Here is a 22,594-nt window from a genome sequence, read left to right on the forward strand (position 1 = left end):
TCCTGAATGTTGTGTCATATACTCCAAATTCCCACGTATTTGTAGTTTTTAACTATACTGTGTGGTGCTTTAGTGAGTTATTCATATTTATTCGTATAAGTAAACCCTCACCCAGATTCTGGAATAAAATCCTAATACAATTTATGTTTCACAAAAAATATCACTATGGGTTGAATGGATGTGTGGTGTGTGTGTGTGTGTGTGTGTGTGTGTGTGTGTGTGTGTGCGCGCGCGCGCGCTAGAGAGAGAAAAAGCGGGCATGAATGTGTGTTCTGTATCTGCGGTTAACAGGTATGCATGTTGCATTTACCCAAGTAGTGTTCTTTAATACAACAAAATTCAAGACAATATGTAAACATTTTGAATATTTAAGCTACTATCACAATCTTAACATTATCCTTTCTATTTTGTAACATAGCAGAACTATACAGAGAGGTCTTTCTTATAGTATGCAATATAGAAATACATTTCCTACCAAGATTTTCTAAAGTGTTATTTCCCAGTCTGAATTTCCCTAATAGTTAGCTTTGTTATAATATATTTATAGAAAAAAATCGTTGATTTTAAATGCACAGACACTTTAGAATAATTAATTTAGAAGAGATTTTTAATATCTTAGTAAAATATAGATTATTCAGAACTACACACATGGACCAATCCATGGCTACCATGTATTTCATCCATGAGAATGACACAGTAGTCATATAGAGTATTTGAGAACTGGACAGATGTAAATGATACTGTTTTTCCAGTTACACTGTAGTTCTTAATCTTCACTTGATTTATAAATTTAACTAAAATTCTAATTAGTTTAAAATTTTACTTATTTATTCAGTGTTCCTTTGTCCCATGTTAAACTTTACTCTTAGCTTTAATGCACATTCAAAAGACAGGATCTCAGGCCGAACATGGTGGCACACACCATTAATTCCAGCACTTGGGAGGCAGAGGAAGGCAAATTTCTGAGTTCAAGGACAGCCAGGGCTACATTGAGAAACCCTGTTTCTAAAACAAACAAACAAACAAACAAAACAAACAAACAAACAAACAAGAAAGACATGATCTCTCCTTTACTTCACAAAAGAGTTCAATTATGGTATCGGATCTTAAATATTCCTATAACAGATGTAAATTTATGAAAATTCATGAAATTAATACTAGGAATTCAGCTTCTAAGTATAGATGTCATGTGAATAATAGCCTAGTGAATAATTCAAATTATTTCAATTATTATATAAGCTAATACATTATAAGTAATTATTAATTTCATAGTACTTTCATAGTAACATAATAATATTTATTCCTCCTTTCCCTATATAGCTTCTACCACTTTTCAATACAAATTTCTCCCAAATTTTGGCTTTGCTTTTTGATAATTTGCTAGGTATAGTTAGTGATGCTAGACTGTGCAAAAATATAGGGCCACTTACTCAACAGTGTATAATTTTGCATAAACCATGCCCCCGAAAAAGAATGAGTTTTCCTTCCAAATGCCCTCTGTACTTATAGTTTAAAGTTTGTTTGAGGAGACCTAATGAAGATCTCCAGAACTTATGTGAGTATTTTCAATTTTTGATATTTTGGAGATTTTTTTTCGTAATTAGAATTTCAAAAACAGCATCATATTATAAAGATAGAATTTCACAACACTTCTAAGTGATTGGCCCTTAGTTTCTCTGCCTCCTATGCCAAGATATTTTCCAAGTATTGATGGAGAAGATGTTTTAATTAAGGTGGAGAACCTGGGATGTTGTTCTTTTTAGTTTAAAACATTATGCATTTCTTAACTAATTACTATGCATTTTATAAATAAGTATCTATTGATAAGATTGAGAGAAGTCTATGTCCTAAAATATAAACTTCAGTATAAAGATATGCATTTTAGGGAATGACCACTTAGCAAAATAACAACAGATTTTTATGGACTCATTTATATCTTCATTCATGAGGCTTTCAGCAGAATTAAAATTTTAATCATGGAGTATCTTCATTATGATCATTACTTAAATTGAAACAGAAAGCACTGATACCATCATAATCCCATGTCCTGGAATATCATGTTACAAAGAAATTTAGTTAATTGTTCTTTATAAATTTTTTTGCAGAACTAGAAAAATATAAAGGATTCCTTTTATATATATATATATGTGTGTGAGTGTGTGTGTGTGTGTGTGTGTGTGTGTGTGTGTGCGTTCTATCCACATGGTAATATTTTTAATAGAACAATTACAAGAAATCAATACAGGTAGGTTGATAATACGTGAAATAATTTGCAAAGCCAAATGCCAATTTTCAGATACCTGACAGTTTTATAATTAAAAAAAGAAAAACAAAAACAAAAAACTGATATTAGAGGTATAAAAGTGTCAGATTATACAGATTGATCCAATAAACTGAGGTCCAGGTCATGGGTTTGATTTTTATTATACAGCATATGTTCTACATTGTTTACATAATAGAAACTTCATATTTCAATACAATACTTGATGAGTTGAAAGCAGCTTTGTAAATATGTAGATAAGTTTGGTAAACTATATACGTGGCTAAATTTAAATTATATTTTCAGTTTTAGCATGTAGTTTCTTGAACATATGAGAAGAATTTTTCCCTGGTCTTAATAAAATATTATAACATTTTGGGGCAAAGATGCAAAGAAGAAGCCCTGCACTTGAGGCCAAGATACAGAAAACTTCAACAGCAACCATAGTCTTTCCTTTGGTGCTGTAGTAGACAGGGATGAATGTGACCCAGACACTGCAGAACACCAGCATGCTGAATGTCAAGAGCTTGGCTTCATTGAATGTATCAGGCAGATTCCTGGCCAAGAAAGCTACAGTGAAACTTGCTAGAGCAATAGAGCCCATGTAACCAAGGACAAAGTAGAAGGCAATCACTGAACCTTTGTTGCAAACAATGATGATGTGGCCATGTACCATGTGTAGATCAGCATCAACAAATGGAGGGGAAGTTCCCAGCCAGACTCCACAGAGAATCAGCTGAATCATGGTGCATATAAGAATGATGTATTTGGGCGCCCCAGCCACAAGCAGCCATCTCATTCTTCCTGGGACAGTGACCTTGAAGGCCAGTACTACAGTAATTGTCTTGGCCAAGATAGTAGAGGCAGCCACAGTGAATGAAATGGCAAATGTGCTCTGCTGCAGGACACAGATGACTATAGTGGGATGACCAATGTAAAGCAAGGAACAGATAAAACAAAATATGAGGGAAATGAGTAGGACATAACTGAGAGTTTGGTTATTGGCTTTGACTATGGGAGTTTCTCTGTGTTTCAGGAAGATGCAAAGAACACCAGATGTAATAACACAGAAACATAGAGCAAAGCCAGCCAGAGCCTTTCCCAAAGGGTCTCTATAATCTAAAATAGCCACAATTTTTTGGAGACAGAGAGTATGGTCTTCATTGGCATATTGATCTTCTGGACATTTCACACACTGATCCATATCTAGTATAGGAAGGAAAATATTATCAGATATATTTATTCATTATCATTTACAAAATATACTGAATTAATACATTGGAAAAATTATAGCTAAGTTGGGCTTGCTTCTTTTAGTATATGTAAATTTAAATGTGCAAGCTCCATAGCATTTGGTACAAATTCTAATGCTTATCATCTTTATGTAAGATTTGTTTGTAATTATCTTATATATTCCAGATATTTATATCATATTTCAAAAACTCATACCATCATATAATTTTCATGTTTCCACAGTCACATATCTTAGCTTGGTCATTAAGGAAACAAACTTTTGTAATTAAATTATGCTCAATATTATGCAAAAATAACTAGTAATGGGATGTGTCCATACATCTTTATGTTTATTAATCAGTAACTCTTTAATTCTATATGTGGTCTCAATTTGATTGTTGGACAAATAAATCATATCCACTCTGTATCTTGGAAAACAATATATGGTCAACACATTACTAAAAATTTTAATCCCTAACTATGCTCCCAATAAGTTTCTTTACAAACACAAATAACAATAGTCCTTACTGTATGAAAGGAATAGGCACCAGTCGAGATAATTATAGTAAAATTAAGAGTTTTGGAGTCTTGTCTAATGAATATATCTATAAAATTGATTTCTAAATTAGATCATTACAGATTGCAACAGTTAGTAGATAAAAAAATTTTTGTTTGTTTATATTTTGTATTTTCTAAGATGATCACTATTAAAAACCATAAAATCTCAACAGATGAGAATCTTAAACATAAGCTGATTGAGAACCAAAACCAAAAACATAACAAAGTGGAGTACGGAAAGTTATCAAGAAATAATCTTATAGGGAACTAAAGACAACTAGGGAATGTGGAGATACTTTCCTAGAGTAGAGGATACACACTAATTGTCCTTGAACAACAAAATAGTCTTCCCACAAAACACAAAAGTAATACTATATAGACTAATTTATTGTATTTAGAAACATTTTCTGTACAGAAAATCTTTGTATGCAACAGCAATTAAAAAAACAGTCATGAAGTTGAAAGTCAGTAAAAAGGGTTGATTTTGTAGGGAAGATAGGGAAAATTAAATACACATATATTCAAGCCTTTATAAATAATACAAAAAAAGTAAAATCATCTGGTCAACAGCAGGCCATGCCTACAAGAAGTACTGGTAGGCTGTCTGTAGAGTCTAGCCACGCTCTCTATCAACTCATACATAATTCTCAGATCTCACCTAGGATTTAATAAAATAACTAGAGCAGGTTTATCTCAAAACAGTCCATGCCTCCTGTGAATCTATCAGACCATCACCTTGGCCTTCCATTAACCAGCAATCAATACTAGCAAGCCTTACCCTTGAACACACTAGTAGATCAAGCAGAACTCAACCATCCCACACTCTGAATATACACACATAAATCAAAAGCCAGGGAATAATAACCCACACAACCAAGACAAACCCAGGAGTCAACTGGTACAACTGTAGTCACCAAAAACAAATATCTAGATGCCAAAAATAAATAAATAAATAAAAAAATCCAGGGCAATGTCCCTGGTATTATGGAAGATTCTGATCTTCCAACATAGGTAAAGTATAACAAAAAGACCACAGAAATATGTATAAATTTGATGATTAGTAAGTATGGTCTTTGAAAAAATAAACATTAAGAAAAATCTCTTGAAGAAATTTGGTCAACAGAAACAACGAAATTAAGAAATTTGTCAATCAAAGTCAAGAAAATTGAAACAATTGGAGGAAAAAAGTAAGTTTCCGTAAACAAGATCACAGAATAAACAATCTATTCAAGGAAACAAATTAATGTTTTCAAACCTTAAAAAGAAAAGAGAAACAGTAATGGAAACACCATCTGAGGAAATATGGAATAAAAAAACTTAGGAATGAAAAAAGGTCAAGCTTTGCCAATAAAATACAAAAGATGGAAGGGAGAATCTCAGGCACTGAAGTCATTATAGAAGAAATTGATACAGCAGTCAAAGGAAACATTAAGTATAAAACTCCATGAGAGGTAACATTCAGGACATATAGAAGTATGATCATTCAGATTAAGAACATTAGGGGTACAGTATGGAGCATACCTGCTCAAAGGCCAAGAAAATATTTTTTAACGAAACCATAGAATTGACTATTCCTTACCTGAAAAGAAGACAAATATAAAGGCACAAGAAACCTGCAGAACAACAAATATATCAGATCAGAAAAGAAATTACCATTGAAACATAATAATCAATACACCATGTAATAGAAGAAAAAATTAAAATAGATAAAGTTAAAAGAACAAATCAGAGGTATAGAAGACAGTGAAGTTTCTTAAATAAAAGGGCCAGCCAAAATCTTCATCAAACTTATAGAAAAAAATCTTCCCTAAACTACAAAATGAGATGCCCTTCAATATACAAGATGTCTACAGAACACCAAACAGATAGGACCAGAAAAAAAATTCCTGCCATCAAATAACAATTAAAATGTAAAATACACTGAACAAATAAAGAATATTGAAAATGGTAAGGGGAATGATCAAGTAACACATAGAGGTTTACTCATTAGAATTACACCAGGTTTCTTAATACAGACTCTAAAAGCCAAAGATCTTGGGAAGATGTCACACAGACTCTAAGAAAACAAAAATATTAGCCTATGCTAATATAACTCAGGAGAACTATCAAATACCACAGAAGTATAAATCAAGGTATTCCAAAACAAAACTAAATTTAAAAAACATGGTACATCCTTTTGTCTCAGCTCCAAACTTTGTCTCTGTAACTCCTTCCATGGGTGATTATTTCCAATTCTAAGAAGGGGCAAAGTATCCACACTTTGGTCTTCGTTCTTCTTCAGTTTCATGTGTTTTGCAAATTGTACCTTATATCTCACCATACTAAGTTTCTGGGCTAATATTCACTTATCAGTGAGTACATATTATTTGAGTTCTTTTGTGATTGTGTTACCTCACTCAGGATGATTCCATCAAGAGACTGCCATATCCAGGGATCCATCCCATAATTAGCCTCCAAATGATGACACCATTGCATACACTAGGAAGCATTTGGTGCAAGTACCGTGATATAGCTGTCTCTTGTGAGACTAGGCCGGGGCCTAACAAACACAGAAGTGGATGCTCACAGTCAACTATTGGATGGATCACAGGGCCCCCAATGGAGGAGCTAGAGAAAGTATCCAAGGAGCTAAAGGGATCTGCAACCCTGTAGGTGCAACATTATGAACTAACCAGTACCCCGGAGCTCTTGACTCTAGCTGCATATGTATCAAAAGATGGCCTAGTCGGCCATCACTGGAAAGAGAGGCCCAGTGGACAGGCAAACTTTATATGCTCCAGTACAGGGGAACGCCAGGGCCAAAAAATGGGAATGAGTGGGTAGGAGAGGGTGTGGGAGGGTGTGGGAGACTTTTGGGATAGCATTGGAAATGTAATTGAGGAAAATACGTAATAAAAAAAATAAGAGGAAAAAAAAGAAAAAAGAAAAAAATATGTTTCCACAGTCAAGACCTACAGAGGATAATAGAGGAAAAAGACCAAAACAAGTAGAGAAAATACACCTAAGAATAAGGAAGAAAGTAATCTCACAAAAACACCAAAAGAAGAGAGCCACACAAGCATATATCCAACTCTACAAAGGAAAATATCAGAAAGCATCAACTCTTTGTAATATCTCTCAACATTAATGGATTAATTCCCCAAGAAAAAGACACAGACTAACAGGCTGGACATTTATATAGGACCATCATTATGCTTCATAAAGGAAACATACCTCAGTGACAAAGACAGATAATACTTCAAAGGAAATGACTGGGAAATATTTCCAGGCAAATTTCCACAAGAAATAAGCTGAGATAGAAATTCTAGTATCCAGTAAAATAGATTTTCAATCAAAAGTTATCACAAACGATGGGGATGAATACTCCATACTGATTAAAGGAAAAATCCAGCAGGAGGAGCACTTGAACATCTTGAATATCTGTGCCCCAAAAGCAAGGGCACCCACATTTGTAAAAGAAACATAAGGAAGCCAAAGTATACAATGAACCTACCTTACACAATAATAGTAGTACACTTTGACACTCTACTTCCACCAATGACATATCTTCGAAACAGAAACTAAACCAATACACAGTGAAACTAAGAGAAGGTATAATAAACCCATTGGACTTCATACATGTCTACAGACCATTTCACCCTAAAAGTAAGACTATACCATTTTCTCAGAAACTCATGGTAACTTCTCAAAACTTGATCATATAATCATACACAAAACAAGTCTCAACTAATATAAGCCAATTGAAATAATCGCATGCATTCTATCAAAACACCACATACCAATGCTGTACTTTAACAACAACAAAACAACAGGAAGCCCACATATACATGGAAGCTAAACAACTATCTATTCAATGATAACTTGGTCAAGGAAGAAATAAATAAATAAATCAAATGATACTTAGAATTTAATGAAAATGAAATTAAAACATACCCAAACTTATGGGCCACAAGGAAAGCAATGGTAAGCAAAAAAAAAAAAAAAAAAAAAAAAAAAAAAAAAAAAAAAAAAAAAAAAAAAAAATCATAGCTCTGGGTGCTTCCAAAAAGAAGTTGGTGACAGTATATTCTAGCAGCTTAACAACACGTCGAAAACCTCATGTACAAATAGGGAAAAAAAAAACACATGGAAGAGGAGTAGACAATAGGTAATAAGCAAACTCAAGGCTAAAGTTATCTAAATATAAACAAAAAGAAATATACTCAAAGAATTAACAATCCAGGAGGTAGTATATTGAGAATATCAATAACATAGATAAACACTTAGTCAAAATAATCAAAGGGCACATAGACTATATTCAAATTAACAAAATCAGAAATTAAAATAGAGACTTAAGAATAGAAACTGAAGAAATTAAAAACTTACCAAACCCTTCTACAAAAGACTATACTCAATAAAACTGGAAAATCTACACGAAATGGGTTATGTTCTAGACAGATAGCAGGTGCCAAAGTTAAGTCAGGATCAGAGAAAGTATTAAACAGTCAATCAACCCCCAAGGAAATTCAATCAGTTAGTAAGAGTCTACAAAGAATAAAATCCCCAGGAACAGTTGATCTTCGCGCAGGATTCGTCCTGACCTTCAAAAAAGAACTAATATCATTACTTCTCACACTCTTTCATTAAAAAGATGCAGAAGGAACACTACCCAGTAAATTTTATGAATCTACATTTAAACTGAAACCTTTATCACAGAAAAATAAAAAATAGAAAGAAAGAGAACTTAAAAACATTTTTCTTCATGAAATTGATGTAAAAATCTCAACCAAATTCATGCAAACTAAATACAAGAACATATCAAAATGATTATTCACTATGATCAAGAAGACTTCATCCCAGTGATGAAGGGATAGTTCAATATATAGATACCTATCAACATAATACACTATATAAACAAACTCAAAAATTAAAAAAAAAAAAACCCACAATGTTATCATCTCATTAGAATCTGAAAAAAGTCTTTGACAAAATACAAGAGCCCTTCTTGCTAAAAGCAATGCAGAAACCTGCAAATAAAGGGCCATACATAAATATAATTAATTCAATATAAAACAAGCCAATGGCCATCATCCAACTAAATGGAGAAAAACTTGAAGCAATCCTACTAATATCAGAGGCAGGTCAAGACTCTACACTCTCCTCCATCTATTAAATATAATACTTGGAATTCTAGCCATAGCAGTTAGACCACAAAGTGAGATTAATATAATACAAATTCAAAAGGAGGGAGTCAAGATAATAGTATTTGGAGATAATATGATAGTGCTCATAAGTGTTGAAGAATACAATTGTTCAAATCTTATCTCCATTTAGAATGCTCAAGTATAAGTGGATCAAGAACCACCATATAACCGGATAAAATGAATCTAATAGAAGAGAAAATGGAAAAGAACCTCAAATACATTGGAAAGGAGAAAAATTCCTGAACAGAACACTGAGGCTTAAGCTCTAAGATCAAGATTTAACGAATGGGACATCATAAAATTAAAAAGCTTCTGTAAGGCAAAGGACATTGAAGAAAATGGTAAACAACTGATTAGGAAAAGTTCTTTACCTTCCCTACATCTAAAATGTACTAACATCCAAAATATATAAAGAATTCAATACGTTGGACTCTAGAGAACCAAATTACCCTATTAAAATGGGGAACAGAGCTAAACAGATAAATCTCAATTGAGGATTCTCAAATGTCTGAGAAGCACTTAAACAAGAGCATGCTGTCATGGGCCTGATATAGCTTCCTGAGAGGGTCTGACAAAGGCTAGCAAATACATTTGTGGATGCTTGCAGGCAACCATTGGTCTGAGGAGGTGGTCCCCAATGTGGGACTCAGAGAAAGAACTAATGGAGCTGAAGGGGCTTGCAACCCATTCAAAGAACAATATAATCCAACCAGATACCCCAGAAATTTCAGGAACTAAACCATCAACCAAAGAGTTCATATGGTAGGACCCATGGCTCCAGCCACATATGTAGCAGAGGATGGCCATGTTGGACATCAATAAGAGGAGATGCCCTTTGTCCTGAGAAGGTTCAAAACCCTTCCAGGAATGGAGTGCACGAGTGGGTGAATGGGGGGAACACCTGCATAGAAGCAGGGGGTGAGAAAATGGGATGGGGGTTTTGTAGGAGAAACTGGGAAAAGAGATAACACTTGAAGTGTAAATAAATAAAATATCAGATAAATTAAAAAATGTTCAATATCCTTAGTCATCACGAAAATGCAAATCAAACAACCCTGAAATTCCACCTCACACCCATCAGAATGGCTAAGATCAAAAACTCAGGTGTCAGCAAATGCTGACATGGCTGCGGAGAAAGAGGAACAATCTTCCATTGCTGCTGGGCTAGTGAGCTGGTACAACCACTCTGGAAATAAGTCTGGTGGACCCTCAGAAAATTGGAAATAATTTTACCTGAGGCCCCAGTTATACAGCTCCAGGGTATATACACAAATGTTTCTCCAACATATAGAAAGGCCACATGCTCAACTAAGTTCATAGCAGCCTTATTTATAATAGGCAAAAGCTGGAAACAACCTAGAGGTACTCTCAACAGAGGAATGGGTACAGTAAATGTGGTATATTTACATAATCGAATACAACTTAACTATTTCAAACAATCACTTCACAAAATTCAGAGGCCAATGGCTCTAATATAAAATTGTCATCCTTTGTGAGGTAACCTAGTCAAACACACACACACACACACACACACACACACACACACACACACACATACACACACACATGCGCACACGCACACGCACACACACACACAGCATGTAATCTATTATAAGTGGATATTATTCAAAACGAACCTGGGGAATTCCCACTATACATCTCTTATACCATATGAAACCCAAGAAGAAAGAATATCACACCAAAATGTGGATGCTACAGTCCTACTCAGAGGGGAAATGAAATAATCTTTGGACATAGAGGGAAAGAGGGATCTAGAAGGGAGTAAGGAGGGGTAGGAGAAAAAGGCAGGTAGGTCATATATAGACTGAGATAGAGGAGACATACAGAGGTTCATGAATTTGCAAGGAGAGTAACAGTTGAGGAGGGGCAAGTGGGTGTAGTCACTAGAAAGTTCCAGATGCCAGGGAACCAAGAGGTTCCCAGGACACAGTAGGGAGGACATTATCTGAAATACCCAACAAATTGGAGATTGACCCTGTAGAGAACACATCTAGTGGATAGGCATGACCCCCAATTGAGCAATGGAGCCATATACCCATCTCAAAAAAAAAAAAAAAAATCCTGAATTCTGCTTGTCAAAAGGAAGTGCAGGGACAAAGAGTGGAGCAGAGATTCAAAGAAAAGCCATCCAGAGACTGCCCAAACTATGCAACTATTCCTGCTGCAGACACCAAATCCAGACACTATTGCTGAAGCACTTGCTGAAAGGAGCCTGATATAGCTGTAACAGAGAAGTTCAGCTAGAGCCTTGCCAATATAGAAGCAGATACACACAGCATCATCTACATACTCAAAGCAGTAGACAATTCATCTACACAGAAGTTTAAAATTAAAAATACTGGAGTTAAATAGTCTTATAAATCAAATTAATGTAACAAATATATACAGGTCATTATGCTAAACATTAAAGAATATTTTTTTTTTCAGCAACTCACAGATTTTTCTCAAAAATCTACCAACTCAGAAGCAAGGCAAGTCTCAAAAGATGCAGGAAATTTTAAATAATTGATTACATCCTAGCCGATCACCATGTATTAGTGATGGACATCATATACAAAGGTAACCACAGAAGGCTTACAGACTCATGCAAAATAAACAACTCTTAGTTTAATGAAATAATGCATCAAGACAAAAATTAAAAATGTAGACTTTCTAGAATTCAATGAACATTTGTCCACAACAATCTCAAATATATGGGACACAAAGAAAGCACTGCTAAAACAAAAGTTATTAGCACTAAGTATTTACTTAAATTAGAGAGATCACATACTGACAAGTCAACACACATCTAAAGGCTCAGCAACAACATCAAAATGTTTAAATATACCTAAAGAAATTAGATGGCAATAAATTATGAAAATGAGGGATGAAATTAATAATATAAAGAAGATAATGACTGAAAATTTTTGAAAATATAAATTTTTAATATATTCAACAAGATAGGCTGACCATTATCCAAACAATGAAAAGGTCATAGGAAAAAATATCCAAAACAGTAAATGAATAGATAAATAAATAAATAATGAAAAGAGGAAATAGCAGACACTGAAGGGAATTATTAGGGCACACTTTAAATCTAGCACTCCACAAAATCGAATAAAGTCTAACAAAAATGATTATTATTTTGATATGTAACACTTACCAAAGTGAAGTTATGGCCAGATATGCAATTTATATAGACCTATGTCCCCCATTGAAATAGAACCGCTCATTTAAATGCTCCCAAACACAACAAAACCTATGTTCAGATTGGTTTTAGGTAAAAATTCAACCAGAATTTCAAGGATATAACACCAGTACATCCCAAATTCTTCCACAAAATAGATACAGAAGGATCATTTCCTAGCTCATTTTCTTAAACTATAGTTACCGTAACACACAACCTATATAAAGTTTCAATGGAGAACAAGAATTATAGATTGATTTCTCTAAAAAAAAAACATGTTTAATTATTCAATAAAATACTTGCAAACCAAATTAAAGAACGCAGTAAAAAAGATTATTCACCTTATCGTGATAAATACTTGTGTAATTCCTAATGCAAAAAAAACATACCTAAAGATTCTAAAGACAATTTACAGCAAGTTTATAGTCTAGATAAATACTGGCATAATTCCTAATGTAAGGAACACAACTAAAGTTTCTAAAGAAAGTTTATAGCCAGGTTATAGCCAACCAAGTGTGGATGCCTCAGTCCTTCCTAGTAAGAGGAACAAAATATCCATGGGAGCAAACACAGAGGCAAGGTGTGAAGCAGAAACTGAAGGAAAGGCCATACATAGAATACCCCACGTGGAAACCCATCTCATATACAGACACAAAACCCAGAGACTATCTTGGATGCTCAGAAGTGCATGCTGACAGGAGTCTGGTATAACTGTCTAGTGAGAAGCTCTGCCAGAATCTGACAAATACAGAGACAGAGAGGTTCAGAGACAACCATTCGACTGAGCACGGGCTCCCCAATGGAGGAGTTAGAGAAAGGACTGAAGGAGCTCGAGGGGTTTGCAACACCATAGGAAGAGCAATATTATCAACCAAGCATACCACACAGAACTCAAATACACATGAAGGGACCCATGGTTCCAGCAAAAAAGACGTGGATCTTATGTACTCATTTACACATAGACATTAGCAATAAATTTCACCATAACCATGCTACAAACCACTGACCCAAAGAAACTTGGTAATAAGGTTTTTCCAAATGAAGTATTACACAGAAGTTACAACTAAATAGTCTCAGGAGTTCAATAAAGATATAAAAAATTTGTTGAAGTGGAAGTAAGGGGGTAAAGGGGTGGTTAAAAAAACTATGGGTTGGAGGACCAGAGAGGCCAGGGAGTGAGAATGGAAATTGAAGAGGGGCTGCTCTGGGACTAGCCTGAGGGCTGAGAAAGGTAAGGATACAGGGAATATACAGTGATGACCCTAACTAAGGTTTCAAGTTGAAAAGGATATAGAAACTTAATAGGCTACCTTCTGTAGATAGGCCCAATTTCAAATGGAAGAAAGTGATATCAATCCATCCAGGCAACCTCCAACCAAATATTTGTCATGATTATTCGCAGGAATAAAGATGGAGCAGAGTCTGTGGGAAGTGCCAACCAATTATCTTCCCAAAATCTATGATGGAGTCAAAGTCTTCCACTATTAATAGTACTGACTAGCTTGCAAATAGGAGTGTAGCAGTACTGTCTCTTGATGGGCTTCAAGTAGCAGTAGGAGTAAATAGATTGAGAAACCAACAGGAAATATCATGATGAGTTTATCTACTATTCTATAAAGTTTGGAGTAGACAAAGGTGAGCTAGAAGTTTCAAAGACACTACAAGAACACTTACAGAATCAAATAATCTGGGCCTCTAGGAATTCAGAAAGACTATACAGCCAACTGGTGAGCATGCCAAGACTAGAACAAGGCTCCCTAAACATAAATAGCAAATGCACAGCTTGTTCTTCATGTGGGTCCTGTCACAAGTGGAGCAAAATCTATCTCCATCTTTGTGACCTACCATAGGGTTTCATGCCCCTACTTGGGCTGACACACTGGGCCACAGCACTAGTCCTGCTTTGAACCTATAGCACATGGTGGAGCAGTATCCAAGAGAAAGCTGTCCTTCTCTAATGGGAAGGATAGGGTGTATAAGGGGGATGAATTTGTAAGAATAGGACTGGCAGAAGAGGACGGATGGGGGATGTGAGTAGACTGTAAAGTGAATAAAAGGTGAAGTTTTGTAAATGCACAGTATTCCTATTTTTAATAAAATTGAGAAGCACTAACATTTCATAATGAAGTAATCTTCAGTATTCTAAAGAAGTATTCAGGAAAAATATTGTTTTCCAGGGATTAGAATAACGAGTCAAAAATAAAGTTAAAGAGTTTATTATTTTGAATAGCATTATATCTGAAGCTTTTGACTCCTTAACATGATATATCTTTTACTTTCCACAAAGGACTTTTGTGAACTATTTTTCTATGGGAGAAAATTCAATCTGAATATTTTGATAAATGATAACCTTACTTGTCATGTTCGAAATTTCATTTTCAGGGCAGGGGTTACAAACAAAACAGCATATATCCTTTCCTTCCTGCGGGGATTTTCTGAGTCCTGGTCTGCAAGGCATACTACATATTGAGGGTAGAATCTGTGAAAAATAGTATGCATTATAAAATAAGCACAATATCCTTATAGACAAGCAACCAGTGATTCTCATAACAAAGATCCAATGAGAGACCTCATTTAACACACATATATCATATTAAATTTCACTGTTTTTTAAAAGATAAAATGTATGACTGTATGATGATCTATATATTAAGAAATATCAAAAAAGAGAGAAAAATTAAAATGATGTCTAGGGCAGTTTATAGTAAGTCAATAAATGAAGAAATACCAAGTATTTATTCCATGGCAAAGCAAAAAGGAGGGTATTTTAGGTAATTGTGTTCCATGTTAAGCATTTACATTATGACTAAATTACCTGATCCATATCTGTAGCCCATTCTATCATTTCCTTAGACATATATAGCTGTTGATGACTTGGAAGATGACCTGAAAATTTTCCTATTTTCATTTTAAGTCCATAATCTTTTTGAAAATCCATTATATAGAAAATGTCATACTCTCTTTCCTGTTTCAAATTCTGGTTCATGTTAACTAGGTCTCCAGCAGGATTTACAAATTGCATTGTCTTCAGAATAGAAAACATCTAAAACACATTTGTCATTTTACTTTCAACTAGGCTTCCACTTTAGAATAGTAGGTATTACATTTAGAGTGTTCCAAATTATTACTATGTTTTCCAAAAATTTAACTTTATGATAAGTATTCAGTACTAAATGCAAAAATAAATTTCATGTAGATGTAAAGTTAGTTCTACTTTGTTTACTAATATGATCTTTTTGCTAGATTTGGTGGTTTAAAACCTACACTCCTGATTTTTATGATTGGATAGTAATAACACATTCTCTATGTTTTTTTTTCTGACAATAAAGTTATTTGATCACAGGCATTGGAATAGAAATTAATCAGTGTAACTAATGGAAAAGTACTTGATAGTCTCTTGCATCTATTTAGTAAATTGACCAGCAACTATTGAATAACATAAAAGACAAGTCATTTTCTTATTTCTATTTAGGAATTTCATAAGAAAAAATAATACATGAAAGCCCTATGTGGTTTACATACCTGTAAAAATTTATGACTTAGATTATGAATGCTGACTTACATACCAGTGTCATATTATATGACAGTAACATGGTCTGCCACGTGTGCAATAATACAGTACATAACTATGTGTGAAATTTCTTGTTTTTAATATTTTTAATTAGGTATTTTCTTCATTTAAATTTCAAATGCTATCCCAAATGTCCCCCATACCCTCCCCCTCCCCTATCCACCCACTCCCATTTCTTGGCCCTGGCACTGCCCTGTACTGGGGCATATAAATTTTGCAAGACCACGAGGCCTCTCTTCCCAATGATAGCCGACTAGGCCATCTTCTGCTACATATGCAGCTAGAGACACTAGCTCTGGGACTACTGGTTAGTTCACATTGTTGTTCCGCATATAGGTTTGCAGACCCATTTAGCTCCTTGGGTACTTTCTCTAGCTCCTCCATTGGGTGCCCTGTGTTCCATCCAATCGCTGACTTTAGACCATGTGGTTCTATTAAAATACTCAAGCAACACAATTGCCAGTTACTGTAAGACTCCTTACCTTCCAAGAGTCAAATTCCAGTTCCTTGCCAGCATTTTCTGACCATGTGTCTACTTGTTGCAGCAGCATCTCATGGAGTGAGTGGGCTACAGCATATATAGCATTGTATAAGTTATAACAGGTATCACTCATGGCCATTCCAAGTGGTGTCATGAATAACCATCTAAATACAGTTTTGGTGGGACAATTCTTCAGTTTCTTACAATTAGATGGTGGCAAAGAAGAACATCTAAAATATGTCCACCATAGTTTAGCAAAAGAAAATTCACTACTGTAGTTTGAAGGTTTTACTGTTTTGATAAATTTTTCAAAACCAGACAGTTCAGATTGCTGGTGTGAAAAAATTAATGTCCCAGAGGCGGAGTATAGCATGAAATCTCCTAGAGGTGTGATCATGTCAAATTGTGACACACTAACCCAAATTCTAAAAATGCCTTGAGATTTCCACAAAAATAGGACAAACTTTATGGGCGAGTTGTGGTCTCCATAAACTATCACAACTTTTGCTGAAGACATTACAATTTTATTATAATTCATATGATACTCTTTATATGCCGTGATATCATCAGTTTGGATAATAATCACAACTGATAAACATACAATTTGTTTTTGCGTTTCTCCTCTCAATTCAGAAAGGAATTGAATTCCATGGTTATCATTTGTAATGATCACTCCTATCCAGTTCCATCTGAAATGGACCACTAAGGACACCATGGCTAGTGGTAGAGATGTATCTTTTGGAGATATCTGGTAAAGATGAGGAAATTGTTCATTATCACTTAGAGGAAGATGAAAATGACCACAGTAAAGCTGAAAAATACAGAACACAGGCAAGAATGGAATGCAGAGGGATACATGTAAGATCGGAGTGTGCTTGAGCAAAATGTATTTATCGTAGAAAGTGTTTATTCCTCAACTCTTTATTACAACGGTATCCAACTTCTTCTGATTCTCTAAATAATACAAGTATACTGAGTCTTCTGGTATAAAATTTTACAATACTGCGGATCCCTATTCCCATTTATGATAATGTTGTTTGGTTTGCCACAAAACATATATATTTATGCTTGATTGATCATAATAAACATAATACTTTCTCTGCCTGCTAAATTACCTTTATACTCAGAAAGTCTCAATGTGGTGAGAAAGTATTTCCTTTAAATTAATCCATCTTGACTTACCTCAGGAATTCTGGACATGAACAGGAATGGTCCTAGTTTTGTAGATACTGCCCATATAGGAGCTGTAAGTACAATTAAATATCTTCTCTCATTTGCACAGTAGTAATTAGGAATAAATTCTTCATGTTTCAAACCCAAACCAGTTTTCTCTCCATATTTTAGTAGGACACATTCAATATTAACTACCAGAGAAATGTTGGGTAAAATATGGCTGTTCTTATTTATTTCTTCCAAGGCAAGATAAACAGAGAAAATCAAATGGTTGGTCTTGGGTGTCACGCTGAAAACAGAGCAGTACAGAATATAATTCCTAAAAGTATACAAGCATGAGCCTTAAAAAATTCTAGCATACAGAGAGGAAATCAACACAAAAATCCCACAGTTATGTACTGGTTTTAACTTACAGGAAAGGGAATATAGCATAAGTTTACATTAAGTTTTCTAAATACATTTAATATAAATTTCTCTTGCTTTATACAGCATATGAACACAAATCATAATGCTATCACAAGCCTTCTTCTCCATGTTCATAATGATGGCATTGGTTATGATTAGATGTAATGTGAATAAATATGATCATATTGCACTTTCTCCTATAATCTATGTTTCTCTAATATTAATAATGTTACTCAGAAATACCTAAAACACAAATTTAAAATTGTTACTAGTACATATTTAGGCAGAATATCTCTTCATAATTCCAATACTATGTCCACACAAGATTCACACTGGAGATTTAAATTTGTATTAAGTTTTATTGTATCTCCACCATCATGGTCATGTTTTTGAGAATGCTAATTTATTCACATTGGTCTAATATTATATTGTTTCGCAAGTAGATCACAAACAATGTAGGTGTAACAGTAACTCAATATTTTACTTCTGAAAATAACAGGCATATTTAACTGTGCTGTCTTGTTTATAGTAATGATATAAATGTCCAAAAATTGGTGACAAATTAACAGTAAATAACTGTACAAGAATCTCTTATATGTATGCACAATATAGCATGAGAAACAAACATTGTTTTGGAACCATATCTGCTATGTAATACAAAATACTTTATAGGAAATTATAATATACATACTATATATAACTATAACTATAACTATAACTATATATATATATATATATATATATATATATATATATACTCACACAGATATTGGTAAATAAACTTGACTACAGAAAACTTAAAACCTGAGTATGTATGCAATGAAATTTATTTTCTACATAAAATGTTACTTTTGGTTGTTAAAGTCTAGATAGGAATTCCTTGCCTTGATATTTTTCTTATTAATAATAAGTAAAAATTAACTAAATCAGTTCTCTAGATATTTCTCCTTTTGGAGCATCTGAAATTACATACAGTGAACTTTCATGGAGTTTAAATTCTTAGAGTGCTGGACATAAAACTTGATATATGTTTAAAAGGTAACTCTTAGCCATAATGTCTCAACTAGAACAATTTGAGAATAAATTAAAGGAATTACAAAAAACATTTACTTATATATGACAAGGCTTATCTGAAACAGTATCTAGCTCATCACAGGCTTATAGGAGACATGCAAATGTGTTTCTGAAGATGTTCTTGTTCAAACTACTCTCCTACAATCATTGTCATCTATATCTGAGCATTTCGATTTCCGGTCCATCCTACATTTTACCCTGAATATTGATTTTTATTATTAAATACTCATTTTTCTATTATATTAACCCATGGCTCTACCCATTTCTTCCAAATATTTTCTTTAATCTAATCCAAAGCAAAAAAAACCCATCATATCCATTTCTATTTTATTCTGATATATTCTGTTTAAAAATGAATAGAATCTTTATTTAAAAGTGTCAATGTCAATGTGCTAATCTCTCTCTCTCACACACACACACAAACACACACACACATGTATATACATATGTATATATAGAGACATATATATATATTTATGATACCATTTAAATATGAAATTATTGAAACTTTGAAATCTTCTTTTGATAAATGTCCTATAACATTGTGGAGAAATTATTACAATTTCTTTAATTGAAATCTCAAATACAGTACCCCCATTTACAAAGAGATATTATATAAAATGTATATCAATTTATATAAATCACATTCAATCCCATGAATTCAAACATATTTGACATTTTAGGAAAGGAGAATAAATTAAACTGTTGAATGAGTATGGTAGTTGTAAATATACAGTAATAATGAGAAATGAAATTTTTAAATCTGTAAATGACAGTCTTGGTAATGGAAAATTATGTAACCATAGTAATCCTCTCTCAAATATTGCCAGGTATCACAGACAATGTATTTTATTCTAGCACTCAAAAATATAAAAAAACAAGTAATAGCTTGTATGGGCATCTTTCCTTGTAACAAATTAACAAATTATCTTCCGGAATAAATAGATACTTTATAAGTTTCAAATTATTAAAATTGCATAAGATTCTGACATTAATACAAAAAATATGGGATTACCTTTAAGACACAGTATAAAAGAAATGGAACTGAAAAATTTACTTGTGAAAAAATAGTTCTCTCAGTCCATACATCTGCTGCAGGATTCATAGACCACCAAATTTTTAAATTATGGTAGATAGATTATTTGAACAAAATTTGTCTATTTTCTAAATAATGCAACTAAAAATAAGGGCAGATATCCAAATGGCTGAGGTGCAAGAATTGGGTATCCATGCTGACAGATGGAACATTAGAAGACCAATAAAGACTACTATATTGTAGTCTCCATGAAATAAGCCAAGAACAATGTTTGTTCTAATTTTCTATGGTAAATCCCAAGAAATAATAAGTTGGAAATTGACAAATTGTGGGAGTCTCTCTAGTATCAAGGTCAATACAGTGGGTCATTCATTCAGCATTTACCTAGAAATTGAAACTCAAAAAGGAAAAACAATAAGGTACTCATAAAACAACCAGAATTGAAAAAAAATACCATCATTGAAACATAAAATAAATTTTGATTTTTCTCCTAGAAAGGAAGAGCCAGAAGACACATGGTATCATGGTCTATATCTCAGTATATCTAGATAAAGTAAAATATGTAAATGAAATATGCACTTACTGCTTGTCTAGATTCCAACTGAAATAATCATTCCTTATATAACCATGCTTTGCAGAAATAGAAAAGAAACAATAAGTTTCTTTATCTCCTAGTTTGTCTTTGGTGTCTTTTATTCTCCAAAAGCATCTGGGGTTACTCAAATGACAAAAAATATAGGAAATCTTCAGAAACCAGAAAATGAAGATCAAAGAGAACATTTTTTTTCCTGTCCACAAGATATCTGCCTGAGCAAAATGCAACATATACATTCTGATAGCCAGAATCTCAGTATTAATATTTTGTGAACCCAGGCAAGTGTCACTATTTATTACTGTACCTACTACTAAAGTACAAATGTTCTTCTCTTAGCAATTTTTACTCTTCAGTTCCTTGTTTGCCTCTGGATGATTCTTAAGCACTCTATGTCCTTAGGCTCGACATCTGAGTTCATAAGCTTGGTTAACAAATAAGGGGTAATAACTTTCTTCATGATTATACTTTTCATTCATGTCCCATATGATTCCATTAATGTCACTAGACATGTACATCAGGCATGATTTCTCTTGGGCAAATTTTCTAACAAGCCTAGTTTATCAATCCAGTTTTCTGATGACTATTTGAAATAGTTAACTCAGATTACATCAGGTATTCCAAATGAGGATTACTAGAAATTATGGATGACTCACATGGAACTCAATTGAACACAGTAATGAACAAACTAACAATATCATGCAATGCCTGCATGAGTCCCTAGCACTAAGGTATCTTATAGGGGGTTTTCCTCTTTATTTAATTCATAACGATAAATTGAATTACTTTTCTGTCAGTGTTATGGAAGAATGAATAATTTAAATTTGAAGTTTTCATAAACTTAGTTTGTAACAACTGATTTTGTAGGAAATTTAAGGCAAGTAAAATTTTAATTTCATTTTTCTGAAGGAAGATTAAAGAACATGTTGAGTACCCAGAATATCATTTGTAATTAACCTCAGTTTTTGTTAACCTTAGTTGTTAAACTGATTAAGAATTCCAGTATATTATAATGTAAGAGCTTTTGTCTGATTCATCATTATAATGGACATAAGCCCTAGATTATATTCATTTTCGATTACCATTTAAAGTAAGTTATAATCATTTCAATTTATTCACCTTCTGTGGTAGTTTATTTTATAGAAGATTTTAGTTATATATATATATATATATATATATATATGCAATATGAAGCAAAAAATATTATTTAAAGGAGTGAAAAATCTCACTCTAAAAGATAGCTAAAAAAAATCAGTGTATATTGCTGGGCATATAACCCAATGATTATTATTTTAATAGTGTTATTTGTTAGAATACAGTTTCAAAAATGTATGGGTTTTGCCATTCAGTAGCTTTTGTTTTTTGCCTTTTCTAGTTGATATATTATATTGCATTAGCCTGACTGTCATATATTAAATAACGTTTTTTTTTAGTTCTTTGATAGTCATTATTTTTGTACTATTTTTGATTATAATAATATTCATCCCTAATTCTTTTTTAAAAATATTTTTATTACGTATTTTCCTCAATTACATTTCCAATGCTATCCCAAAAGTCCCCCATATACTCCCCCCCCTACTCCCCTACCCACCCATTCCCACTTTTTGGCCCTGGCATTCCCCTGTACTGGGGCATATAAAGTTTGCGTTTCCAATGGGACTCTCTTTCCAGTGATGGCCTACTAGGCCATCTTTTGATACATATGCAGCTAGAGTCAAGAGTTTCAGGGTACTGCTTAGTTCAAAATGTTGTTGCACCTACAGGGTTGCAGATCTCTTTAGCTCCTTGGATACTTTCTCTAGCTCCTCCACTGGGGGCCCTGTGATCCATCCAATAGCTGA

The 22,594-nt window shown here is 33.5% G+C and overlaps 1 protein-coding gene across 1 annotated transcript; it reads right to left on the reverse strand.

Moving 5' to 3' along the window:
- Positions 1-2,549: 2,549 nt before the first annotated feature.
- Vmn2r73 (vomeronasal 2, receptor 73) lies at positions 2,550-20,941 on the reverse strand. The gene is made up of 6 exons (NM_001105186.1): positions 20,745-20,941; positions 17,656-17,935; positions 16,475-17,284; positions 15,237-15,464; positions 14,777-14,900; positions 2,550-3,466 (listed from the first exon to the last, which is right to left on the reverse strand). Exons 1-6 carry the CDS (start codon positions 20,939-20,941, stop codon positions 2,550-2,552), a joined length of 2,556 nt encoding a protein of 851 aa, NP_001098656.1.
- Between the last annotated feature and the right edge of the window lie 1,653 nt (positions 20,942-22,594).

This window comes from Mus musculus, chromosome 7 (assembly GCF_000001635.26).
Source record: "Mus musculus strain C57BL/6J chromosome 7, GRCm38.p6 C57BL/6J".
NCBI lineage: Eukaryota > Metazoa > Chordata > Mammalia > Rodentia > Muridae > Mus > Mus musculus.